This window comes from Octopus sinensis, linkage group LG10 (genome assembly GCF_006345805.1).
Source record: "Octopus sinensis linkage group LG10, ASM634580v1, whole genome shotgun sequence".
Taxonomy (NCBI): Eukaryota; Metazoa; Mollusca; class Cephalopoda; order Octopoda; family Octopodidae; genus Octopus; species Octopus sinensis.
Window position 1 is genome coordinate 63180615 of NC_043006.1, and position 23016 is coordinate 63203630.

General features: G+C 35.0%; 1 protein-coding gene across 7 annotated transcripts in view; it reads left to right on the plus strand.

Moving 5' to 3' along the window:
* The window catches only part of LOC115216514 (probable G-protein coupled receptor CG31760), an 895090-nt gene that overhangs the window by 701297 nt on the left and 170777 nt on the right, over positions 1 to 23016 (plus strand). For all 7 annotated transcript variants that reach the window (XM_036506718.1, XM_036506717.1, XM_036506716.1 and 4 more), the window contains one exon: positions 2564 to 2687. In XM_036506718.1, coding sequence (XP_036362611.1) covers positions 2564 to 2687 — 124 coding nt within the window. The remainder of the gene's footprint in view (positions 1 to 2563; positions 2688 to 23016) is intronic.

Below are 23016 nucleotides of genomic sequence, written 5' to 3' on the forward strand. Positions count from 1 at the left end.
ACAAGTCTGGGCAAGATTGTTTATGGAAGACCAGCAGTCGCCCATGCATAACAGCGTGCCCTTTCCATGCCACCAGTGTTATCCAAGGGAAAGGCAAAGGGGCCGATACAGCTTGGCACCTGTGACGTCGCAACTCGTTTCTACAGCTGAGTTAACTAGAGCAACGTGAAATAAAGTGTCTTGCTCAAAAACACAACACACAGCCCAGTCCGGGATTCGAGCTCACGATCGTAAGCTCGACGCTCTAACCACTGAGCCATGCGCCTTCACTATATATATATATATATATATATATTTGTTTCTAATTTCAGCTCAGAGCTGCGGCCATGCTGATGCACCGCCGTTTTGTGCTACACTGTTATTGCGACGAACCTCGTCTAATATGTGGCACTTGGTGAAGAATGGAGTTTGATACAGCTACTCTCATTTGCACCTCTTGCCGTGAGGTAGGTTCATCTGGGACTCTTGACAGGAAGATGTCCAGCTTTGATTTAAAAACCGCTACATCTACTTTGTGCAAGTTCCTCAGACTCTTTGGGAGAATATTAAAAAGCTGTGGGCCCTTGAAACCCAGGCTGTTGCAGAAGCTGGTCCTGAAGCGTGATGGCATTGCTGGGATCTTCGGCACTATGCAGTGTCGTCCCGTTCTAGCATTGGTGTAGCTTACAATTCCAAAATTTAACTCAGCTGAAGAAACGAGTTGCGACGTCACAGGTGCCAAGCTGTATCGGCCCCTTTTGAATTTTTGAATTTTTGAATTTCTGATTTTTCGCTTCTTTTTATAAGTTTTGCTGGTCTCTACAGTTTTTGCAATTATGCAGTTTGTATATATTGGGAGATGCTTACCACCTTCATTTCTTTTGAAGCTACAGCCGATCATGGTGAAAGTTTCCCGCCTGGCACGTCCGAAACCGCCTGGATCAGAGGCAGTGATCTGGCCTTGGACGGTTGTTATGTCACAACAGTTCACATACACGGTGTGCGCAAAAACAGACGTAAGTGGACGGTACAGAGGAGGCCGACGTACCTTGAAATTTTGGATGGAAAAGAATATAGGTCCAATGTCAGAAAATAAACTGATGAACCAAGTGAGAATGATTAGGAAGAATGGTCACTTAACTAGAGTAGAAATATATTGGATTAGTGAGAGTCTGAGAGGCCCTGCAGATGGGCCACAAAGGATGGTCCGAGTTGAAAACACAGAGGTAGTAGTTGAAAGTAGAGAGACGAGTAGACAGGAAGAACAGGGAAAGGGTGATGGGACTGCCAAGGATGAGGAACAGGAAAGTAATACAGTGAACCCTAATACTGTGGTGGGTGGACATGCAGGGGAAATGAACCAACTAGATAATGAATTGCTTGAAATTCAAAGATGACTCACCGACTTGATGAATGTTCCAGGAGAAAAAATTCCCATGAATATGAGAAGGGTAGCTAAGAGTATAACAAATAACGGAGGACATAACACAAACAAGGAATCTTCTCCGACTTATTGCGCTACCTGTTGAGGAGAAATTATAACTTAAGAGAACAAAAATGCTGGAGCCAAGGAACCATGGTGAAACCATAAAAAAAACATTAAAAAAGCCAATGAGTGAGTGTCGTGACACAAAAAATAGGTGACTAAGCAACTTCCAAAATCCTGTTCCAAACATGGGTATTTACTGGTTTAGGGTACATTTTGTACATTTTACAGAATGATATTGTTTGTAAATGTTATTTTGTAAGATAGCTTTAATGTAAACGCTCGATGCGATAAAAACAATAGCCATGTAACTTTCTATTCACAAGTAGTTGCCCTCGAAAAGAACACGTTAAATAATGACAATACATGAAGGAAAACATGGAGTGATCACGACTGGAATTTTTTTAATGACAAATCTGTTCCATTACAGTTGACATGGAACGACTCAAGAACAACAGAAGCAAATAAAATAGTAGCATACAAGTACACAGACAAAACACGCGGTATATAACAAATTGTGTGAGAAATCCTTCATAACATGAACAGTTTTCTACAAAGTACATATCTTTATATGATCCCTTTCACTGCATTCAGAAAGGTGATTGTATATCAGTTGTGGCAATTGCAAATGGGACGTTTAAATACGTCTCATAACTATTTTAACAAGTGTGCTTGTATTAGGTCGATGTAATAAGTTCTATCGAAATGCTAGAAATAACAGTCTAATCTCCACTAAATCATACCCAATCCTCTCAGGAAAAGAATGGGTACACTGGACAGTGCAGACTACGTACCCGTAAAAGAGACAAGATGGTTATAGTCGCAATACCTTTGAACATAAACTGCTTCTTTCAAAATGAGATACAACTTTCATGTTCTTTTTAATACAACCGTTACCTCTTCGTAATTCTAAAGCTTTTCAGACTATTTCTTTACTACATTCTTACAGTCATTTAGTTGTGTGATTATGTTGAATAATATTTTTCATGAAGAGGATATCAGACTTATTATGTCATGTCTACTGTTCTATAGAAATGCGAACTACCAGAGTATATTTATTGTTATAATTAATAAATATTCTACTGATTATTATTACAGAGGCACAAGTGGCATTGATATAGATTTGGAAAAAGTAGACATCAACCAATGTCCTCAGACAGATGGTTCTAAAGAAACAAATGTTTTTGCCGGTTCTCATCGATGTCGAATGGAAACTACCAAGGTAAGAGAGTTTATGAATGATACTATCACATCCTACCCAAACACTTTCTATATACCCAATTCTCCTGCTTTCTCACTATCTCACTCTCTATCTCTCTCTCTCTCTCTCTCTCTCTCTCTCTCTCTCTTTCTCTCTACTTTTCTCAGAACCTTCGCATATATATATATATATATATATATATATATATATATCACAATTGTCCAACGAACTATGAGTGACAGTTTTGTGATAATTTTTCAGCTTTAATATAAAGTACATTAGTTTGGTATTCGGGTAATATTTTTCCACCCTGTTATGCCTCAGTCTTAGGAATATAAAAAGACTTACTTATTCATATGTATATACACGTACGTATGTGTATATACATATATATATATAATATATATATATATATATATATATATATATATATATATATATATATATATATATATATATATAATATATATATATATATATATATATTTATATGTATATATATGCATACGTGTGTATGTGTGTGTGCTGTCTTTTTTATTTCAGAATAATAAATTTTGACTGACCACGACTTGTTGGCAAGCTGTGAAGGAAAGCGTATTGTTTTGTTCATCATCCATTAAATCTTAAGAAGGTCTCGCAGATTTTTAGAGCCCCTGATATTGTTATCATTTGTAGTGTATGAATTAAAGATTTGCGTTATCTACCCCCAAACCCAAGTTCAGCCATTCTTTGCTCCATATATGTGTGTATGTATATGTGTATATATATATATACACACACACAAATACACTCATATATATATATATATATATATATATATATATATATATATTAACGTCCTAGTCTCCATTTCCATTTCTTTTAAATGGATATTAACTATATATCTTTAAAATATACCTGTTATTTAAAGGAAATTCATTCCCCCGAAATACTGGGTATTGAACTAGCATTTCTACCCCTTCCTGAGGCTGATACATCCTCTAATTAAATATAAATTATAAATACATAACTTATAAAGTTTTATATTTTATATTATTCAATTTTTCTGCATTTATATACCCTCTTATACATTTGTATGGCTTTTATAGTTTGTAGATTGTTTGGCAACTTATACTTTCTTTTCATATAACTCACTGTTTAATGTAATGTTTTACTATTATATTTGTAATTACACATTATATTTTATAAATTGTTATATTTTATATTTGGTATTTTTATACATTTATATATCCTTTTATATACTTTCATAGTGTTTTTAATTTATAATTTTTTATGGGGTTGTTATATAATTCATTGTATATTTGTATATGTGAATTCTTATTTTATTATATTTTTCAATCACGTAGTATATTCATTAAGTGTTTATATGCCTAAATTTGTTTAAATATGGTATCTGAATGTACTTCCTTACACATTTGAAATATCTGTAATTTAATTACTCCATATATTGGATACCATTTCTTCAGAGATTTTATATTCATCCTCTCGTAATGAAGCAAATAGTTCTTATATTAGTTTAACGTATACTCTAAATTTCTATTTATATGATAATTTAATTCCGTATTACATTCATTATAAATATTTTTACCATGATCTTTTATTCACTAAGTTTATGAAAAGTCTTAATATATTTTTCTCTTATATATTACACTATCCAATTATTAAGTTTTAGATTTAGCTTTTAACCTTCTTCTATATCTTGGTTTAAATATTTGGCTTTAATATTACAAATTGGCTAAGTTATAATACCTCCCATATTCTCTGATTTTAAATTCTACCCCTAAATTTATATTACGTCTTTCTTTTTTTTCATTGTCGTTGCCTGTAATATGATAATCAAAATAAGTATTAGCTCTTCTTATCCCTCTTTCTTCCAATTATCATATCTTCCCCATCAGGCATTCCCTTATTATTACGCCACGCCCTAGTCTTTTGTGTAGACAAAGCTGGAAAAATGGTTCCAGTATATAGGGTTTAGTAGATCGTCTAACATTGATTGATTTAGAATACCGTTGACAATTCCCAATAGATTTTATTCTAGACGGCTGCTACTCTCTAAATTATAGTAGACTTGACAAGATATGCAGTACTTTCTAAACTCATTCTGCCAGCGATATGACAACAGAAACAATGTAAATATTTTGAGTTTCATTATGATGTGAATATGTTAGAGCAGTTTGTTTTTTCCATCTGGCGAGAACGGTTTCTTTCAAATGATGCAATGTTTTCATTAATCAATTAAAGGAGTCGCTTGAAACGACTATAACGAATTGACACACCTGTACACACCCACCCACCCACACACACACACACATATATATATATATATATATATATATATATATATATTATATATATATATATATATATATGTATGTATGTATGTATGTAGTATGTATGTATGTATATATGTTTGTATGTGTGTATTTGTTTTGATGAAATATAATGGTCAATATCAGAGCCCGATTGATTTTTTTTTTTTGCTATTCTGATCGAATGTATATTTTATGTTTTTATTTAACGGTGTCTTATTATCGGTGTATTACATTTTATTTGATTCATCTATTTCATTTAAGTTTCCTTTTCCTTTTATCTTTGCATACATTATTTTATTGTTCATATGACAAAGAATTCTTCATTATAGCTCTGTTCGTTATGGAGACGCATAGTACGCTAAACTTACTAAAATGTACTGTCTTAGAAATAAGCAAAACAGCAAGAGAAAAGTAGTAATTTTTGAAAAGTCACCCGAGGAGACGCACCTGCTTCTACAATGCATCATAACTGCTTGTACAGCATCTTTCATTCAAGGTACTGGTCGAAACGATTGTAGTGGTTCCGTTTTCTTTCCCCCATATGATATATATATATATATATATACATATATATGCATATATATACATATATATATAGGCGTAGGAGTGGCTGTGTGGTAAGTACCTTGCTTTCTAACCACATGGTTCCGGGTTCAGTCCCAATGCGTGGCACCATGGGCAAGTGTCTTCTTCTATAGCCTCGGGCCGACCAAAGCCTTGTGAGTGGATCTGGTAGAAGGAAACTGAAAGACGCCTGTCGTATATGTATATATATATATATATATATATATATATATGTATGTTTGTGTGTCTGTGTTTGTACCCCCAACATCGCTTGACAACCGATGCTGGTGAGTTTACCTCCCCGTACCGTAGCGGTTCGGCAAAAGATACCGATAGAATAAGTACTAGGCTTACAAAGAATAAGTCCTGGGGTCGATTCGCTCGACTAAAGGCGTTGCTCCAGCATGGCCACAGTCAAATGACTGAAACAAGTTAGAGAGTAAAAGAGTAAAAGTATATATATATATATATATATATATATATATATATATATAATATATATATATATATATATATATATATATATATATGTATGTATGTATATATATGTCAATTGTTTTCGTTTCAGCACACGACCTCAGATCAAATCACTTGCTATGCAAGTACATCTCCGTAATATATATATATATATATATATATATATATATATATATATATATAGCAATTAAGGACAACTACTTAATAAGGAAAACTTAACAAGAAATTGTCAGGTAGATAGCGTGAAAACCTCATAAGAGAAAAAATTTCGAAAATAATTATTCTTATTGAACATATTAATTTATATATAGAGGGCATTATACATACATGCCAGATGGCATTATACATACATGCCACACGCTAAGAGGGACAATTAGTCATTTCTACCAAAATGGTAGAAATGACTAATTGTCCCTCTTAGCGTGTGGCATGTATGTATAATGCCATCTGGCATGTATGTATAATGCCCTCTATATATAATATATATATATATATATATATATATATATATATATATATATATATATATATATATAAAATAATTGATGTGTGTGTCTGTATGCTTTATCTCTGTTTATAACCAAGAATTTAGATTCCTACCCCTTAATCTTATTCTTTGGCAGTTTTTACTCTCTATTATGATTTTGTAATGGCGTGCGTGTGTGCGCGCGCACACCTGTCCGAACGTGTGTTCCTGTTCGGGAATGCACACTCCTCCCATTAAGCTAAATGTAACCTATCTTTGACAGGTTCTATATAATTTTATGCTATATATTTCATGGACAACTGTAGCTAGCCTCATTAGCCGGTTATATCCAAAATACAGCGAGCAAGAACAGCATTCCTAGAACTTAGTATATCTAGCATACCTGTTATCGGTATGCACAATACCATACCGATAACAGGCAGTTGCAGAATGGGTCGAAACGATCATCGCACTGAATCTATCTTCCTTTTCTTTCATCAATTATTATCTCGACACAGCGGAATTCCTGACGTAGATCTAGGGGAAATCCCATATGTGACGACACCAGGTACCCCAAACTAGGAATATGCTTTACTCAACACACTAGTTGGCATATACCCATTAGTTCAAAATATTGCATATATATATATATATATATATATATATATATATATATATTATATATATATATACGTATATGTACCTACATATATCTATACGTGTATATATATGTATGTGTGTGTGTGTGAGTGTGCATATGTGGGCACAGGACGTCACGAAAGGTGTACAACAAAAACGTACGAAGCATGAACTATTCTTTCGTACAACGAAAGACACAAATGGAAAACAAAGCAAGCAGCATAAAGAACAACCCTTCATCAGTTGCTGGCTGTTTTTCTAGTCTCGTATTTCGAGCATTTAACAACAATATGCGCTTTCGATAAAACAGACCAAAGCAAATTAAATAAAATTTGGGATTTTGCGGAGGGTCAAAATTGATAACACAAACAGGGCAGTGAAAACAAACAGGAAGGGCTGCTGAGTCTGAACGAGTATGTGGTGGCGAACGCGTAAAACAAGCGAGGACAGGAGACAAACAAGAACACGTCTTACTTGTCCAGCTACAACGGAGTGTCATTGGACGGCCACTCTTGAGCTTCAAGGACAATCTGAAGCAATGCAACATTCCCTTTTCTTGCTGTAAATACAAAATATCAGAACACAGGACCTGGTGCCGGTCCTGCTTCTCCTCAGTTCAAAAATTTGAACAAAGTAGGCTCCAACATCGGGACCAAGTTCATGCAAGTGTGAAGGCACGCTAGCAAAACGCTGCTCCTCTAAATGGAAACCTTACTTGTCATTGTCGTTTTATGGCACGAAGCAAAGCAGGCCTTGCTGTCCACTCAAGAAAACACATAGTAATGATTCACAAGCATTCGAGCACACTGAGTCCTCAAGTTGTTCTATTTTCCAAAAGATTTTTCAAAGTACCAGCAAGCCTGAAGAGACATATTCGTGTCCATAGAACATGATTAACGTTTTATTTTACTGAACGTTCATTTGTCGTTGCCGAAAAGAGAATCTATCAAATATATATTAATATGTTTAGAGGTATATACATTAACACACATAGTCAGACTGATAGACAAACAGACAGACTGACTGACTGAGTGATTGATTGATTGATTGATTGATTGATTGATTGATTGATTGATTGATTGATTGACTGAGCGAATCATTGCTTGATTGGCAGTGATTTAGGAAAAGATATATAGCTACACGTATTTAGTCGTTATTAGTGTAGTTCTACCGTACTACGAATGCAACATTTCCTTCTAATACTCATGTCTTTATGGTCTACTGTTGATTTTTGAACGTTTGTTAACCTAACATTTGCATTGAAATTAGTTTAAATTCAGTGAATTAAACTGCAGACTGTCCATGACATAAATGGATAAGAAAGAGACTAAAATGATTTAAATATACACATAAAATTGGCTGAAATTAAAGTATTAAATCATGTGTTCTAGTATTTTATTACAGTTCATTAAAATTTCCATTAAATTGCTGTATTTGAAATAATTATATATCTATGATATCAATTATCTCTCTTGCTTCTTTCTTTTTAAACACCAACTGGCTATAATACGTACATTTAAACACAAACACAAATTGATATTCACTTAAGTATATTTATTCTCTTCAAAATGGTTACCTGTATTTCCAATGAGGGCATAAAAAAATATAATGAAATCTCTTGCCAAAAATTCTCAAGCAATCACCATGTATTATAAACTTAGATTTCATTTTTGATATAGAAGCTACCTATCAATTTGTTGTAAATGGAGTCATAGGGTAAATTGAATTATTTGCACGGTTTATTCTTTGGACTTCCGATAATTTCTATAGCCTGTATGTTGATATAGCATCCACACAACATCTGTTTTTCATTTCTAAAAGCCTGGTCAATTAATAAATATTGTTCGTTTAGAAAGTTTCTCACTTTATCTATTATATTTGCTTTCAACGTAATATAAAAGGTTGCAGAGATGAATAAAATTACTTCCATTGTCTATCCTAATAACGTTTCCTTGTCTTTAATTAATTCTCTCACTTCAATATTTATCGCTTTTAATGCCGTTCATAGTCCTTCAGTTTACTGATAACGTCTTTTAATTCAATATGGAAGATTATTGGCATGAAAATGACATTATGTTTTAGAGACAATAAATGGTTTTGATAGACGTGTCAGCATTTCTACATAATTGATGGCAATATTCTGCACATATATATTATCTGAAATCTATTAAATCGATAAAGAATTGTAAAACGTCCGAGTCGAGCTGAAGAATACCGTTAAAATATGTGAGATGTTACGGTTAGTTCAATAACCGGAGGATTTTGAAAGCACAAAGAAATACGGTACTGTAATAGTGCAAGGATGATTTCTTCTGAAATTACCAAACATTTTAGGCTCGTTAAGATAGAACAACCAGAGGTAGTGATCTGCAAAACCGAATCATTTGGGTAACCGTTCGTATTATTCTATTCAATACTGCTGTAATTCTATTATTCTATTCAATACATCTGTAATTCAACATCAGTATTTCCAAAGTTTCTCTAACCTCACCTTTCTGTCTCACTACACTCTTGCTATCATTCCTGATATTGTTTTGATTAAAATTACACTTTCGTGACACCCCTAACTATTGACTGAGATAATCTAAGCTGTCACGTGAACGGTGTTAGAGGCCACTGTTCTGGTTACACTGTGTCTTTAAAAGAGACGGACTTGTGGCACTTAGAATCTGTTTAATTACAAAGCTAATTGTTGACCACTGTGATATTGAGCTAAATAATAAGATAACAAGCTTTTATAATCAATAAATAATTTTCAGAAAGAACATTAGGCAAGTGTCTTCTACTATAACCTCGGGCTGACCAAAGCCTTGTGAGAAAGTTTGGCTGAGGAAGACTGAAAGCAGCTTGTCATATATATTAATATGTATGTGTGTGTGTCTTTGGCGTACAGCTAAGTTACGTGACGCAAACACAACCAACACCGGTTGTCAAGTGGTAGTGGGGTACAAACACAGACATGTATGCGTGTGTGTGTGTGTGTGTGTGTGTGTTACGACGGGTTTCGTTCAGTTACTGTCTATCTAATCCACTCAAAGGCTTTATTCGACACACACACACACACACACAGAAGGGGAGAGAGAAAGAGAGAGAGAGTTTATATGAGATGTATATTGCCGAGATGCATGTTCAGTAATGATCGAACATATCTTTGTATTAAGTGCCATAAAGCGATTTGCAGTTAAATATATCTTTAGACATTAGAGGAAATAATTAGAGAAGCATCATAAGTGGGAAACATCTCTGAATAGAAACCGGTTCGCAGATTCGCTCGCCAGATGCAAACAACAAAGCCTCTTAATAAAATCTTACATTTCACAAACTATACACGATCTTTTACAACTTTACAGTGTATAATTATGCAATATGCATTACATCAGATATCGACATTCAGTGCGCTATGATTATTAAGTGTGACGTTTTCAGAAAGGAAAGAACCACCTAAGAATCAAAACTGAAGTTCTTAGATCAAGTTTAAAGTTCTCAACACATTCTGATCAAATTACTATTCAATAATACAATCCGATTGCTGATGACAAGACCCATGTACATTGTTTGCGAGTTCATTCCACGCTACAAAGAATATTCCTGTGATAGTTTATTTATTTATTTCCACCGTATTTCTAAAACATATACAAACAGAAAACTCTTACTCTTTACTCTTTTACTTGTTTCAGTCATTTGACTGCGGCCATGCTGGAGCACCGCCTTTTAGTCGAGCAAATCGACCCCGGGACTTATTCTTTGTAAGCCCAGTACTTATTCTATCAGTCTCTTTTGCCGAACCGCTAAGTGACGGGGACGTAAACACACCAGCATCGGTTGTCAAGCAATGCTATGGGGGACAAACACAGGCACACAAACATATACACACAAATATATATATACATACATATATACGACAGGCTTCTTTCAGTTTTCGTCTACCAAATCCACTCACAAGGCATTGGTTGGTCCGGGGCTATAGCAGAAGACACTTGCCCAAGATGCCACGCAGTGGGATTGAACCCGGAACCATGTGGTTGGTAAACAAGCTACTTACCACACAGCCACTCCTGCGCCTATAAATTTGCATCAAGTAGCGACATACAAGGCGGTATCAAAAGGTTTCCGGACTAGTTATGTTTAATAAAAATTACATATTTACTTAATCTTTAACATCATCTCCTTCGCAATGGTCACCCTGCGCACCAAAACATCGGTCCCAGTGTGCCTACCACTTTTGGAATCCAGCTTGGAAGTAGTTTTCCGTAAGCGCATCGAGGACCTTCTGCGATTCGCTCTTGATCCCGACAACGGCGACATTTGAGCTGCATTTTCATCGGTTAATATAGGGCGTAACAAATATCAGAAAATCAAAAACAAAATGTGTGTAATAGGTGTAAAACAACTTCCTATGAACGAATATGAAAAGGGGGGTGGGGGAGAGGCCTCGGAAAATTCACATCGGGAAGTTCCGAAAGCGTCTGAGGGGCTGACCCGGGCACCAAAACAAAAAAAAATAGTGTAATATGTGTAAAACAACTTGCTCTAAACGAATATGAAAAAAAAATGCGCTCTCGAGAAAGAGGGGTGGGGGAGAGGCCTCGGAATATATCGGGAATTTCCGAAAGCGTCTGAACCGGGCACAAAAACAAAAACAAAAACAGCGTAATAGGTGTAAAACAACTTGCTCTAAACGACTATCATGAGAAAAATGCGCGCTCGCGAAAGGGGGGTGGGGGAGAGGCTTCGGAAATTTCACATCTTCAGTCCACGGCCTTTAAACTAAGAAAAAATAGTGTAATTGGTGTAAAACTACTTGTTCTAAACGAGTATCAAGAACACACACTCACACATGAATCATAAACTCCGTATTTCGCAAAAAAAAAAAATAAAGAGAAGAAATTCTGGAAAAAGTGAAGAAATGTTGGATCTCATTCCTTGGTTAAAGCTATTTTAAACATTAAATTTATGCTTTTCTTTGAAATAGTTCAGATATATGCAATTCTTCTCACTTATTAAGATGCATTTATCAGAAAAAATTATTATTTTGTGTCAATCCTTCCCTAATTATCCTTTATTAATTAGTTTTGGCGTGTATTTTTTTCCCAAATTTTTCCCACTGTTTAGTAAAGCAATTAATTATCTTTATAATTTGCATATTTGACTTATTAATCAAAATTCTCTAGATGTAATATATACTAAGTAATGCATCCTTCATTTATGTGTTCCGTTCTGTATTATGCATGCGTGACTGTTTGTATGTAAGTGTGTTTAACTGTGCACATGAATGTGAATATTAAAGAACATATTTATTTACTATGATTGTTATTTTCAGAACAAATAAATCTTTTGGCTGTTATGTTATTGATGTTATTATTATTGCTAGTTAAAGGGTGGTGACTTGGCTGAATATTTTGAGTCTTGTAGTATGTAGTTGTGTTAGTCAATATTCTGAGTTCAAATCCAACTCATTTTTTATCATCATTATCGATGGACCACTCAAAGAGGTATGTATACATTATCATTTTCGTAACATAATTTCTGTAGTATTTCAAGATGTTTCTGACACGTATTTTGATTCACATGGCGGAGATCCAACATTTCTTCACTTTTTCCAGAATTTCTTCTCTTTATTTTTTTTTTTGCGAAATACGGAGTTTATGATTCATGTGTGAGTGTGTGTTCTTGATACTCGTTTAGAACAAGTAGTTTTACACCAATTACACTATTTTTTCTTAGTTTAAAGGCCGTGGACTGAAGATGTGAAATTTCCGAAGCCTCTCCCCCACCCCCCTTTCGCGAGCGCGCATTTTTTTCATGATAGTCGTTTAGAGCAAGTTGTTTTACACCTATTACGCTGTTTTTGTTTTTGTTTTTGTGCCCGGTTCAGACGCTTTCGGAAATTCCCGATATAAATATTCCGAGGCCTCTCCCCCACCCCTCTTTCTCGAGAGCGAATTTCTTTTTCATATTCGTTTAGAGCAAGTTGTTTTAACAATATTACACTATTTTTTTTTTTTTGGTGCCCGGGTCAGCCCCTCAGACGCTTTCGGAACTTCCCGATGTGAATTTTCCGAGGCCTCTCCCCCACCCCCCTTTCGCGTGCGCGAATTTTTTTTTTCATATTCGTTCATAGGAAGTTGTTTTACACCTATTACACACATTTTTTTTTGGATTTTCTGATATTTGTTACGCCCTATATTAACCTTTTCATCTTGGGGAAGAGATGTAAGTCCGTAGGTTTTAAATATGGCGAATAGGGTGGGTGCGGAAGCGATTCTATATTGTTTTTGGCGAGTAACTCGCGATTGAGGAGAGCTCGGTGACAGAGTACATTGTCGCCGTGAAGAACCCAATTCTTCGTGCTCCACACATCCGATCGCCTTCGCCGAATGTCCTCCCTGAAACACTTCAAAACTCTCGATCGACGGTCTGGCCTTAGGGTGCAAATTCTTGATGCACAATACCGCGAACATCGAAAAGAAAGGTGATCATGTTCTTGATCGAGCTGCGGTTCTGTCGTGCCTTATTCGGTCGTGGAGATGAAGGGCTCTTCCATTGTGAGGACTGCTGCTTCGACTCACGATCGTACCCATAGACCCAACTCTTGTCACCGGTGATGATCCTCGACATGAAGGATGGGTCACCAGCGACACACAAACGGAGATCTTGACAAACTTCGACGCGATGTTCTTTCTGCTCAGACGGGGTCAAACTTGGCAAAGATACGCTGCATGTTCAATTTAGATGTTAGGATTGCCTGCACGTTCTCATGCGACACACCATCATCTGCAATGTCGCTGATTGTCCTCCAATCATTCTCATGACTAAGCTGATGAATTTTCTCCCCATTTCCGGGTTTGATGGCTCATCGTCTTCCAGGGACGTTCTTCTACTTTTGAAGCACCCGTGTCACTCGAACCAGTGCCTACGACCCATAGCCTCATCGTCGCAAGCTTGCCAAAGCATACTCAATATCTCTGTAGCAGACCTCTCGAGTTTGACGCTAAATTTCACGTTGGATTTTTGTCCCAAATTCCTATCCATGACAAAATCGCAGACTACAGCATACAGGTACTAGCATCCGTTGGCACGCTGCCGAACTAACCCATGAAAATTTTGATACAACCGCCTACAAAGGTTTTATTTAAAGTTCAGTATATTACTCTTTTACTCTTTTACTATTTTACTCTTTTACTTGTTTCAGTCATTTGACTGCGGCCATGCTGGAGCACCACCTTTAATCGAGCAACTCGACACCGAGACTTATTCTTTTGTAAACCCAGTACTTATTCTATCGGTCTCTTTTGCCGAACCGCTAAGTAACGGGGACATAAACACACCAGCATCGGTTGTCAAGCAATGCTAGGGGGACAAACACAGACACACAAACACACACACGCATATATATACATATATACGACGGGCTTCTTTCAGTTTCCGTCTACCAAATCCACTCACAAGGCTTTGGTCGGCCCGAGGCTATAGTAGAAGACACTTGCCCAATGTGCCACGCAGTGGGAATGAACCCGGAACCATGTGAAAAATCTTAACTATATGAGAAAAATTACATTAGTGCATGAGTGGCTATATGGTGAAAGGGTTCACGTCACAAATACGTGGATGTTGTGGAACAAACATTAGTGAATTACTAGTACACTAATAGATTAGTAGACTACAACATAGCGCATTGCAACAACTTCACCGATATTGTTATAAAAGATCAAGCACTCAACCAAAAGTACTTATTTATTACAAATGATATATACTAAAACAAATGCATCTTGTTTACAGAACGGATAACTGCATAATTATATAAAGAAACTTATAAACAGAACACATAATCAAACTGCACACTGTATGTCAGAAAATATTACGATAACACGAGAATGAAAATATTTTTCATTAACACAAAAGCACAACCCAACAAACCACAGAGCATTTTTCAGATTACTCATGCAATTTCTAAATTCAAGTCTAAACATTAAAGTTGTAAATTTCGTGAATCAAACTACTGTGTATGAAGTTTCTTTCATATGATTTACTGGAATGATAACAGCCAGGATAATCCCATTGAAGTTTGAACCAGAAATCTACCATCAAGTATATATCTTACGTTCCCTATCACCTCTTGTCGATATATCCGGAAGAAATAGTTCACTTAGCTTAATTCCCCCAGCTGTAATAGATCTTGATGGTCACGTTACATCCATGCAAATTAATACAAGGTATTAATGTCCTCTATGAATAGTTGCAACAAAAAAAATGTTTAAAACTCCGAAATTAAAGATTATGCGCTGCACTCAGTGTAGTCCATTGAATATATGCTGTAATTCCAAAGCTAGAACTGATGGAGCAAATATTTTCCAGAATGGCTATAACTAATACGTCAACTAAATGTATTTTAGTCAAGTTCTTGTAATCGTATACATTTTCACAGTTATTATCAAAATAATATGATGGTATATCGTAGAACAAAAGCACTGTTGTAATAAACAGAAACTAATGTGATTTTGAACACAGCACCCTCCAAGTTAGTCAAAGACAAGTCTCAGATATTAGTTAGTATAAAGTATATTGCGCTGTGTAATGGGAGAATGGACTGGTGAAAATATAGATGAAAATGGCATTTAAATAGAAAGGATATGAAAGTTGTTATTAAAAACGTTATAGTTTCAAGCAACATTTGATGTTACAACATTCAGTGTTTCCGGCGAAAGGTTTCAAACTTACATTAATGATGTATGATTAGTTGAGGCTAAAAATAAAAAAGATACGCAATTTAATGTGTATCCCTGATGATATTGGTATTTTTATTTATATTTTCATATTCCTACAACTGTTGTAGTTACTTTTACCGCCAATTCACGATTTTGTTGCCAATTGTTTGTTGTTTGTTTTATATGGAGATGTTATTGCTTTAAATATTTCTTATTTCCTCTTTCAACAATCGAATCATTACATAATTTTATCTTTTAAAGTCTGTTATCGATTACATTGTTTGTTTATTTTTTTTCTTATCAAACTACACCATATTGCACTCCTCACTTCTCTTCACTCACTTCTTATCGATACGTTTATTCATTTTTTATTTATTTATTTATGTTTATGCTCCTTTTTACGCTTTTTTCTATTCACTTTAAATCTTGTTTTTGCTTCTATTGATTTATTTATCTTCGTTGTTTTTCTCCACACACAGACACACTGTGTGTTGTTATTGTGTTGCCATTTCCACATTTCCTCATTCATTTGTGGCTATCGTTGTCAGCAAATGTTAACTAAAGATCATCAATTGCCGTAAGTTATTCTACAAATGATGACAATAAAAAATAAACTGTATTAACAAGCTATAACAAACATGATGGATAGCTTCTGGTTATATTTGTCAGCTTTTGATATAAACTATAACCAAACATAATACGTTTAGTTAGATAGCACAGCTGTACATATTTGGTTTAAAGAGTTCATTAATCCATTTTTTTCTCTCTATCGTTTAATGTGTTACTGAGTTCGTTCTCTGATCGATAATGTGTAATAAAACAAAGAAACTTTTGATAGTATTTCCTTCCTGAAAATGATAAATAAAAGAAAAGAAAAAAATCAAATCTCACACATTTTACTTCATTCAAATCTTGATATAAACGCATTCGTCAAAAGCGTTAATTCGATTAGTGAAGCATTGAGTTCAACTTCGAATGTTGTTTGTTTATTCTCTTAAGATTCTGCTTTAATAAACTCGGTAATGAATAAACGATGAATTTTGGTAAAAGTCTAAACCGACAGTTAACAGAGTCGGTGATCTTATTTTAAGATCCGATTGTTATGCCGCTAAAATCATAATTCACTTCTTTCAAAAATCCTATTCTGAGTGCGCAGCCATGTTTATGAGGTTCAAGGTTCTATCTGCGTGATACATTGGGCAAGTGCCATATACTACATACGAGAGCTGTGAGTGGAATTTCATAGCTGGAAACTACTCATTGCACGCACATACACACAAACGTACACGCAGACACTCACATACACACATACATACATACAAAATTTTCGATCTGCGTAATTGAATTGGTAAGATTATGCAAAAAGAAAATCCCCTCCACTCTTTATTTTTTTTCATTCGGGGTTTTAAAATACAGACAGTCCAAATTCACCATTCGTCTCTGTTTATAATTTCCAAATAATTTTTTACTACTTTTATGGAAGAAAGTCAATTGTATATGTATATATATATATATATATATATATATAGAGAGAGAGAGAGAGAGAGAGAGAGAGAGAGAGAGAGAGAGAGAGACAGAGAGAGAGACAGATAGAGAGAAGGAGAGAGAGAGAAGGAGAGAATTTATATGAGATGTATATTTCCGAGATACATGTTCAGAAATGATAGAACATATATGTCTATTAAGTGCCATAAAGCCATTTGTAGTTAAATATATTGTTAGACATTAGAGGAAATAAATACAGAAGCATCATAAATGGGAAACATTTTTCACATTATTTTTCACATAATCCTGGACTTTATATGTGAAATACCAGTGACATGCTGTATGTCCAACAACAATATTAGCAGACAGACAGCCGTGCAGTGGTACGACATATAGTCCAAATCGACGAAAGCCTGATTTTTAAGAGGAAAAATTAAGCTGGAAGAGTTTTGAATATTTGTGATTGTCGTAACCGACAGTGTGCTAGTTTTTATGTGTGTACGTGCGTTTATAAAGATATAATTGAAACAATACGTATATATACACACATACATATATCAGGTCATCCCATAAGTTCTGTCCGATTTTACATTTTTTTAAAATAAAATGAAATTTAATAGTATTTTAGAATGTTTAATGGAATTAAAATTATTTATATGCATTTGTGTACATTTAAACTAATTAAATATTATTTTATAGAATAATAGAATTGAAATTTATTTGATTAATACCCTCTCTAGCATGGAAGTATCCAAAGAGCATTTAAGGCACATAATGCTTTATGAGTACAAAAAAGGAAACTCAGCAGCCGAAGCGACTCGAAACATGCACTCAGTTTATAGGAAAGAATACTTGAATAAAAGAACTTGCAGAAGATGGTTTTCACAATTCAGATGTGGAGATTTCAGCCTTGAAGATGAAGATCGAACAGAACGTCCAGTTGAGTTTGATGATAATCTCCTTGAGACATTATTTGGAGAAAATCCTGCATTATCAGTTGAAGAATTGGCAATAAAGCTTAGTTCAAACCACACAACAGTTCATTATCATATAACTTAGAAAGGTTCCGAAACTTAGAAAATGGGTGGCTCATGAATTGTCCGAAAGCAATCACATATCCCGAGTTGACATCTGCTCTTCTCTCCATTCACGCCTACTCATTTCACCCGTTTTGGATAGACTTGTGACTGGTGACGAAAAATAGATCTTTTATCGAAATGGTAAATGTTGTGAACAGTGGCTTGGTAAAAGGAAGAAAACTCAACCACAACCGAGAAGGGAACTTCACAGGAAAAAGTTCTTCTCTCTATCTGGTGGGGTTGCAAAGGAGTAATTCAATTTGAATTGTTACCAGCTAATGCAATAATCAATGCTCAAGTCTACTGTCAGCAATTAGAGCGTTTGAACCAAGCTTTGAAGAAAAAGAAGACCCGCGTTAGTGAATCGAAAAGGCGTGATGTTTCATCAGGACAATGCGCGACCCCACGCTACAAAGATCATATCACAGAAGATCAAAGACCTTGGTTGGTTGGGAAAAAATTCTCATCCACCTTATTCTCCCGACCTTGCTCCTTCAGACTACCATTTGTTTCTTAGTTTACAGAATCATTTGGGGGACATAACTTTCGCAAGCCAGGAGGAGGTCGAAACTGACATTCCAGAGTTCTTCGCTTTGAAACCAAAAGAGTTTTACATTCATGGGATTAAAAAGTTTGTAAATAAATGGAAGAAAGTCATAGATAATCAAGGAAAGTACATTGACGAATAAATTTCAATTAAGTATAACATTTGATCACTTGTCTTTATTCAAAATTCGGACTGGACTTACAGGATGACCTGATACATATATATATATATATATATATATATATATATATATATATATATATTAGACGTTATTATTGTTCACTGATATTTTTTCCTATCTTGCCTTTAACAGATGTGTGACTATTCGGTGGTACGGAAGTATTTTTTGACTTCTATCATTAGCGATATAGGTACTCATGTAGTACCCTTGTGTATATATGTACATATATAATATTGTATGTATCTGTAAATTAATAGGTTACTATTATTCAATAGCCAAGATAAAGCTCTGAGTTTCGGATGCCGAAGTGGAAATCCACAACACCATCTCTTCGGTTATCTGGCCAGATAACCGAAGAGATGGTGTTGTGAATTTATCGCAGTTTTATCTTGGCTATTGAATAATAGTAACATATTAATTTACAGATACATTTTCTCTATTTACATAATATTGAGGTCTCTTTCTTTCTTTTGTTATCTTACCGTTTTTACCAATAAATAATATTGTATGGATATATTTTATTAATTTGCCTGTACGGCTAATAATTCGCTTACCACTTGTGTTGGTATTTTAATAATATCATCCCTATATTTATTTATATATATATATATATATTTATATATATATATAATTAAAAATGAGGGTGTCTGAGAGACACCACCATGCCGAAATAGTTTTTTTATTGACTGATTTTTATTCCATTATCCTAATAGCTTCTGAAACTTATGCATATACATGTGTAAATGCATACATAAACATACAAATATATACACACACTCATACATTTTTATATACATTTAAATATCGATATTATCCTCATTTATAAATTTATATATATATATATATATATATATACAACAAATACTAATGGTGTGGATTTTCTAAAAGCTCTTTCAGGGACAAAGTTATCACAATGAATTCCAATTTAATCGGAATTTACTTGATCTGAAACATATTTGTAGAAAAGAAATATCTAATTTTCTCAAGGTTATGAAGAAACAAATCTTTGGGGCACAATTGTGTAGATATGCCGAAATATTTATATATATACAAGGTTGTATATAAAGCTAACTCTGTAAAAATGTATGAGTGTGTGTATGTATTTGTATGTTTATGTATGCATTTACACATGTATATGCATAAGTTTCAGAAGCTATTAGGATAACGGAATAAAAATCAGTCATAAAAAAAGATTTCCCAAAAATATATTTCCTTAATTCTTAACTACTGTTTCTGGCACTCATATTTCCACAACTTTGATTTTGAAGCATTTAAAAAATTATTTGGAAATTATAAAGAGAAATGGTAGATTTGGATTGTCGATATTTTAAAACCACGAATTTAAAAAAAAATTGTGATGTGTCAAATTTTTATTCCAGAAGTTCATGGCTTCATTGGAATAAGCATGGAAAACTGCATCAAGATAAAGAATTTTCAGATTTCAAGGAGGGTGTCATTTGTGACTCGAAGGGCCAAAAGGCTTTGGCCTAAGTAGGTTGAGAACCTTTGTTCTATAGTATGGTAGCAACTTGCCTCAAAAGAACTGTTCAGGCTCAAACAATGATGAAGAAATGTCTTATAAACGTTGCGATGCAAGGCGAAGTGTCAAAATTGTTGAATATTAAAATATCAGTTAGGCGTTAAGACAGCGGAATGAACTTTCAAATACAAAAGACAAACAGAACAAAAGTAGAAACGTTTTAATTTTAGAAAACTTCAAAATGCTTCATTAAGCATTATGAAGCAAATTCAAATAATAAACTCCAGCTGGCATCAAATGAATGAAAAAAATAAATCTCATAAAATGGAACGAATTCGGCTCACAAGGCTTAGGCGTGGCTGTGTGGTAATCCCACTGCTTAGTACCTTGGGCAACTGTTTTCTACTATAACTGCGGGCTGACAAAAGCCATGAGAGTGGATGCCGTAGACGAAAACTGAAAGAAATGTGTGTGTGTGTATGTGTATGTGTATATGTTTGTATGTGTATATGTGTGTGTGTATGTGTGTGTGTGTGTGTGTGTGTGTGTGTGTGTGTGTGTGTGTGTGTGTGTGTTTGTTTGTCATCCTCTGCCATTTGACAACTGATGTTGGTTTGTTTACTTCCCCGTAACTTATCGGTTCGGCAAAAGACACCGATTGAATGAGTACCAGGCTTTAAAATGTAAGTACTGGGGTCGATTCAATCGACTAAAATTTTTTCAAGGTGGTGCCCCAGCATGACCACAATCTAATGACTGAAACATGTAAAAGATAAAAGATACAAAAGCATCAAACATATTATATATATTGATTTTCGCTTCGATTGATTTTTCTTTTGAATTTTTTGCTGTTCCTTTGACTAAGTTGCAACATCACTTGAAATTCTATGCGAGATGTGAAGAAAAACCAATTATTCCTTATATGATCCTATATAAAATTATAATTGTTATATGGAAATATAAGTTGATGCTTAATTTTCTGTCTTGTTGTTTAGCCAGCAGTATTCCAGCCATATCTATTCCACCTATATGTCAGCAATAGAACTATCCAATGTGTTTTACATAGTGAAAATAAACGGTGAAATAAAGCTCACATAGAGCTCCTCTATTTTCTATGTAGTCTTATGTAATATAGTGAATACGTTGGGCAGCCTGTAGCTTTTTACAGGTTCCTAGTTAGGTGAGATCAATCATGTACCAGCCTAAATTGAAGTTACAAATCGAGTGCGTAAGGAATACGCGGGTATTCCTTGCTCAGATCAAGAAAACAGATCAAGAGAGGAAGAACGTTGCTTAACGTGTAAGCATGGAGTTTAACTGACATGTAACAGAGATGATGAAAGGAGAAAATTGAGCTGTTAAGTCCTGGATTAAAGATATTCCAGCCCTGGCCGTCCCACCTATTTAAGTGTATGTATACCTACATATTACTTGAGTCCTGCCATTTTTAAGACATCAGGATATGCTTGAGGAACATCTAAGAGGCATCATAGAGGCTCTTTCATCTCGGCGAAGCCCGACATAGCCATATATAAGGCACAAAGTAGGGACACCTCGGAGTAGTGGTAACTGTTCCTGTTTTTTACACCACCGAGTTCAAATCTCGTTGAAGTCAACTTCCCTTTTCATCTTTTGGGAGTCGTATTAGGGGTTGATTTTTTCTCTTTCTCTTTCTCTCTCAGGTTCTCTCTCTCTCTCTCTTGTTCTCCCTTTCTCTCCCTTTCTCTCCCTTTCTCTCACTCTCTCTTTCTCTCTCGCGTTGCTCTCCCAGAGTTAGCTACGCTTCGCAGTGAGATGGTTTTGTGGTACCATTCCTCCAGAAAGGGAGGAGCGTTGAACGAGAGACAAGAAATCCAATTTTATACAGCATGCCACAAAAACCGTCTGGAGACTCTGGAGAATGTGGTGAATATAAACGGACAAAGTTATGTATTAGTTTTCTCCCCACTACTTAAATATTTATTCCTCACATTGCACAAAGTTAGACAGGAGATACACAATCGATTGCGTTTCAGCCTTGTAGGTAAACGAAATTTATTTTTTTGACCCAAAAGTTTTGAGCAGCGAAGGTAGTTTCAGTGGGAATCGATTTCACATGATATAAAAAACCTCAATGCATTTTGTCCAGCTACCTGGTATTTCTGCTACAGTCGTGTCCTCTTATTTCGGAAATATTGATTTCTGACGTTGGCACAAGGTCTCATATTTTGGAGAGAATGTATAGATAATTTTTATCTTTTGGGAGTCGTATTAGGGGTTGATTCTTCTCTTTCTCTTTCTCTCTCAGGTTCTCTCTCTCTCTCTCTCTCTCTCTTACTCTCCCTTTCTCTCACTCTCTCTTTCTATCTCGCATTGTTCTCCCAGAGATAGCTACGCTTCGCAGTGAGAGGGTTTTGTCGTACCATTCCTCCA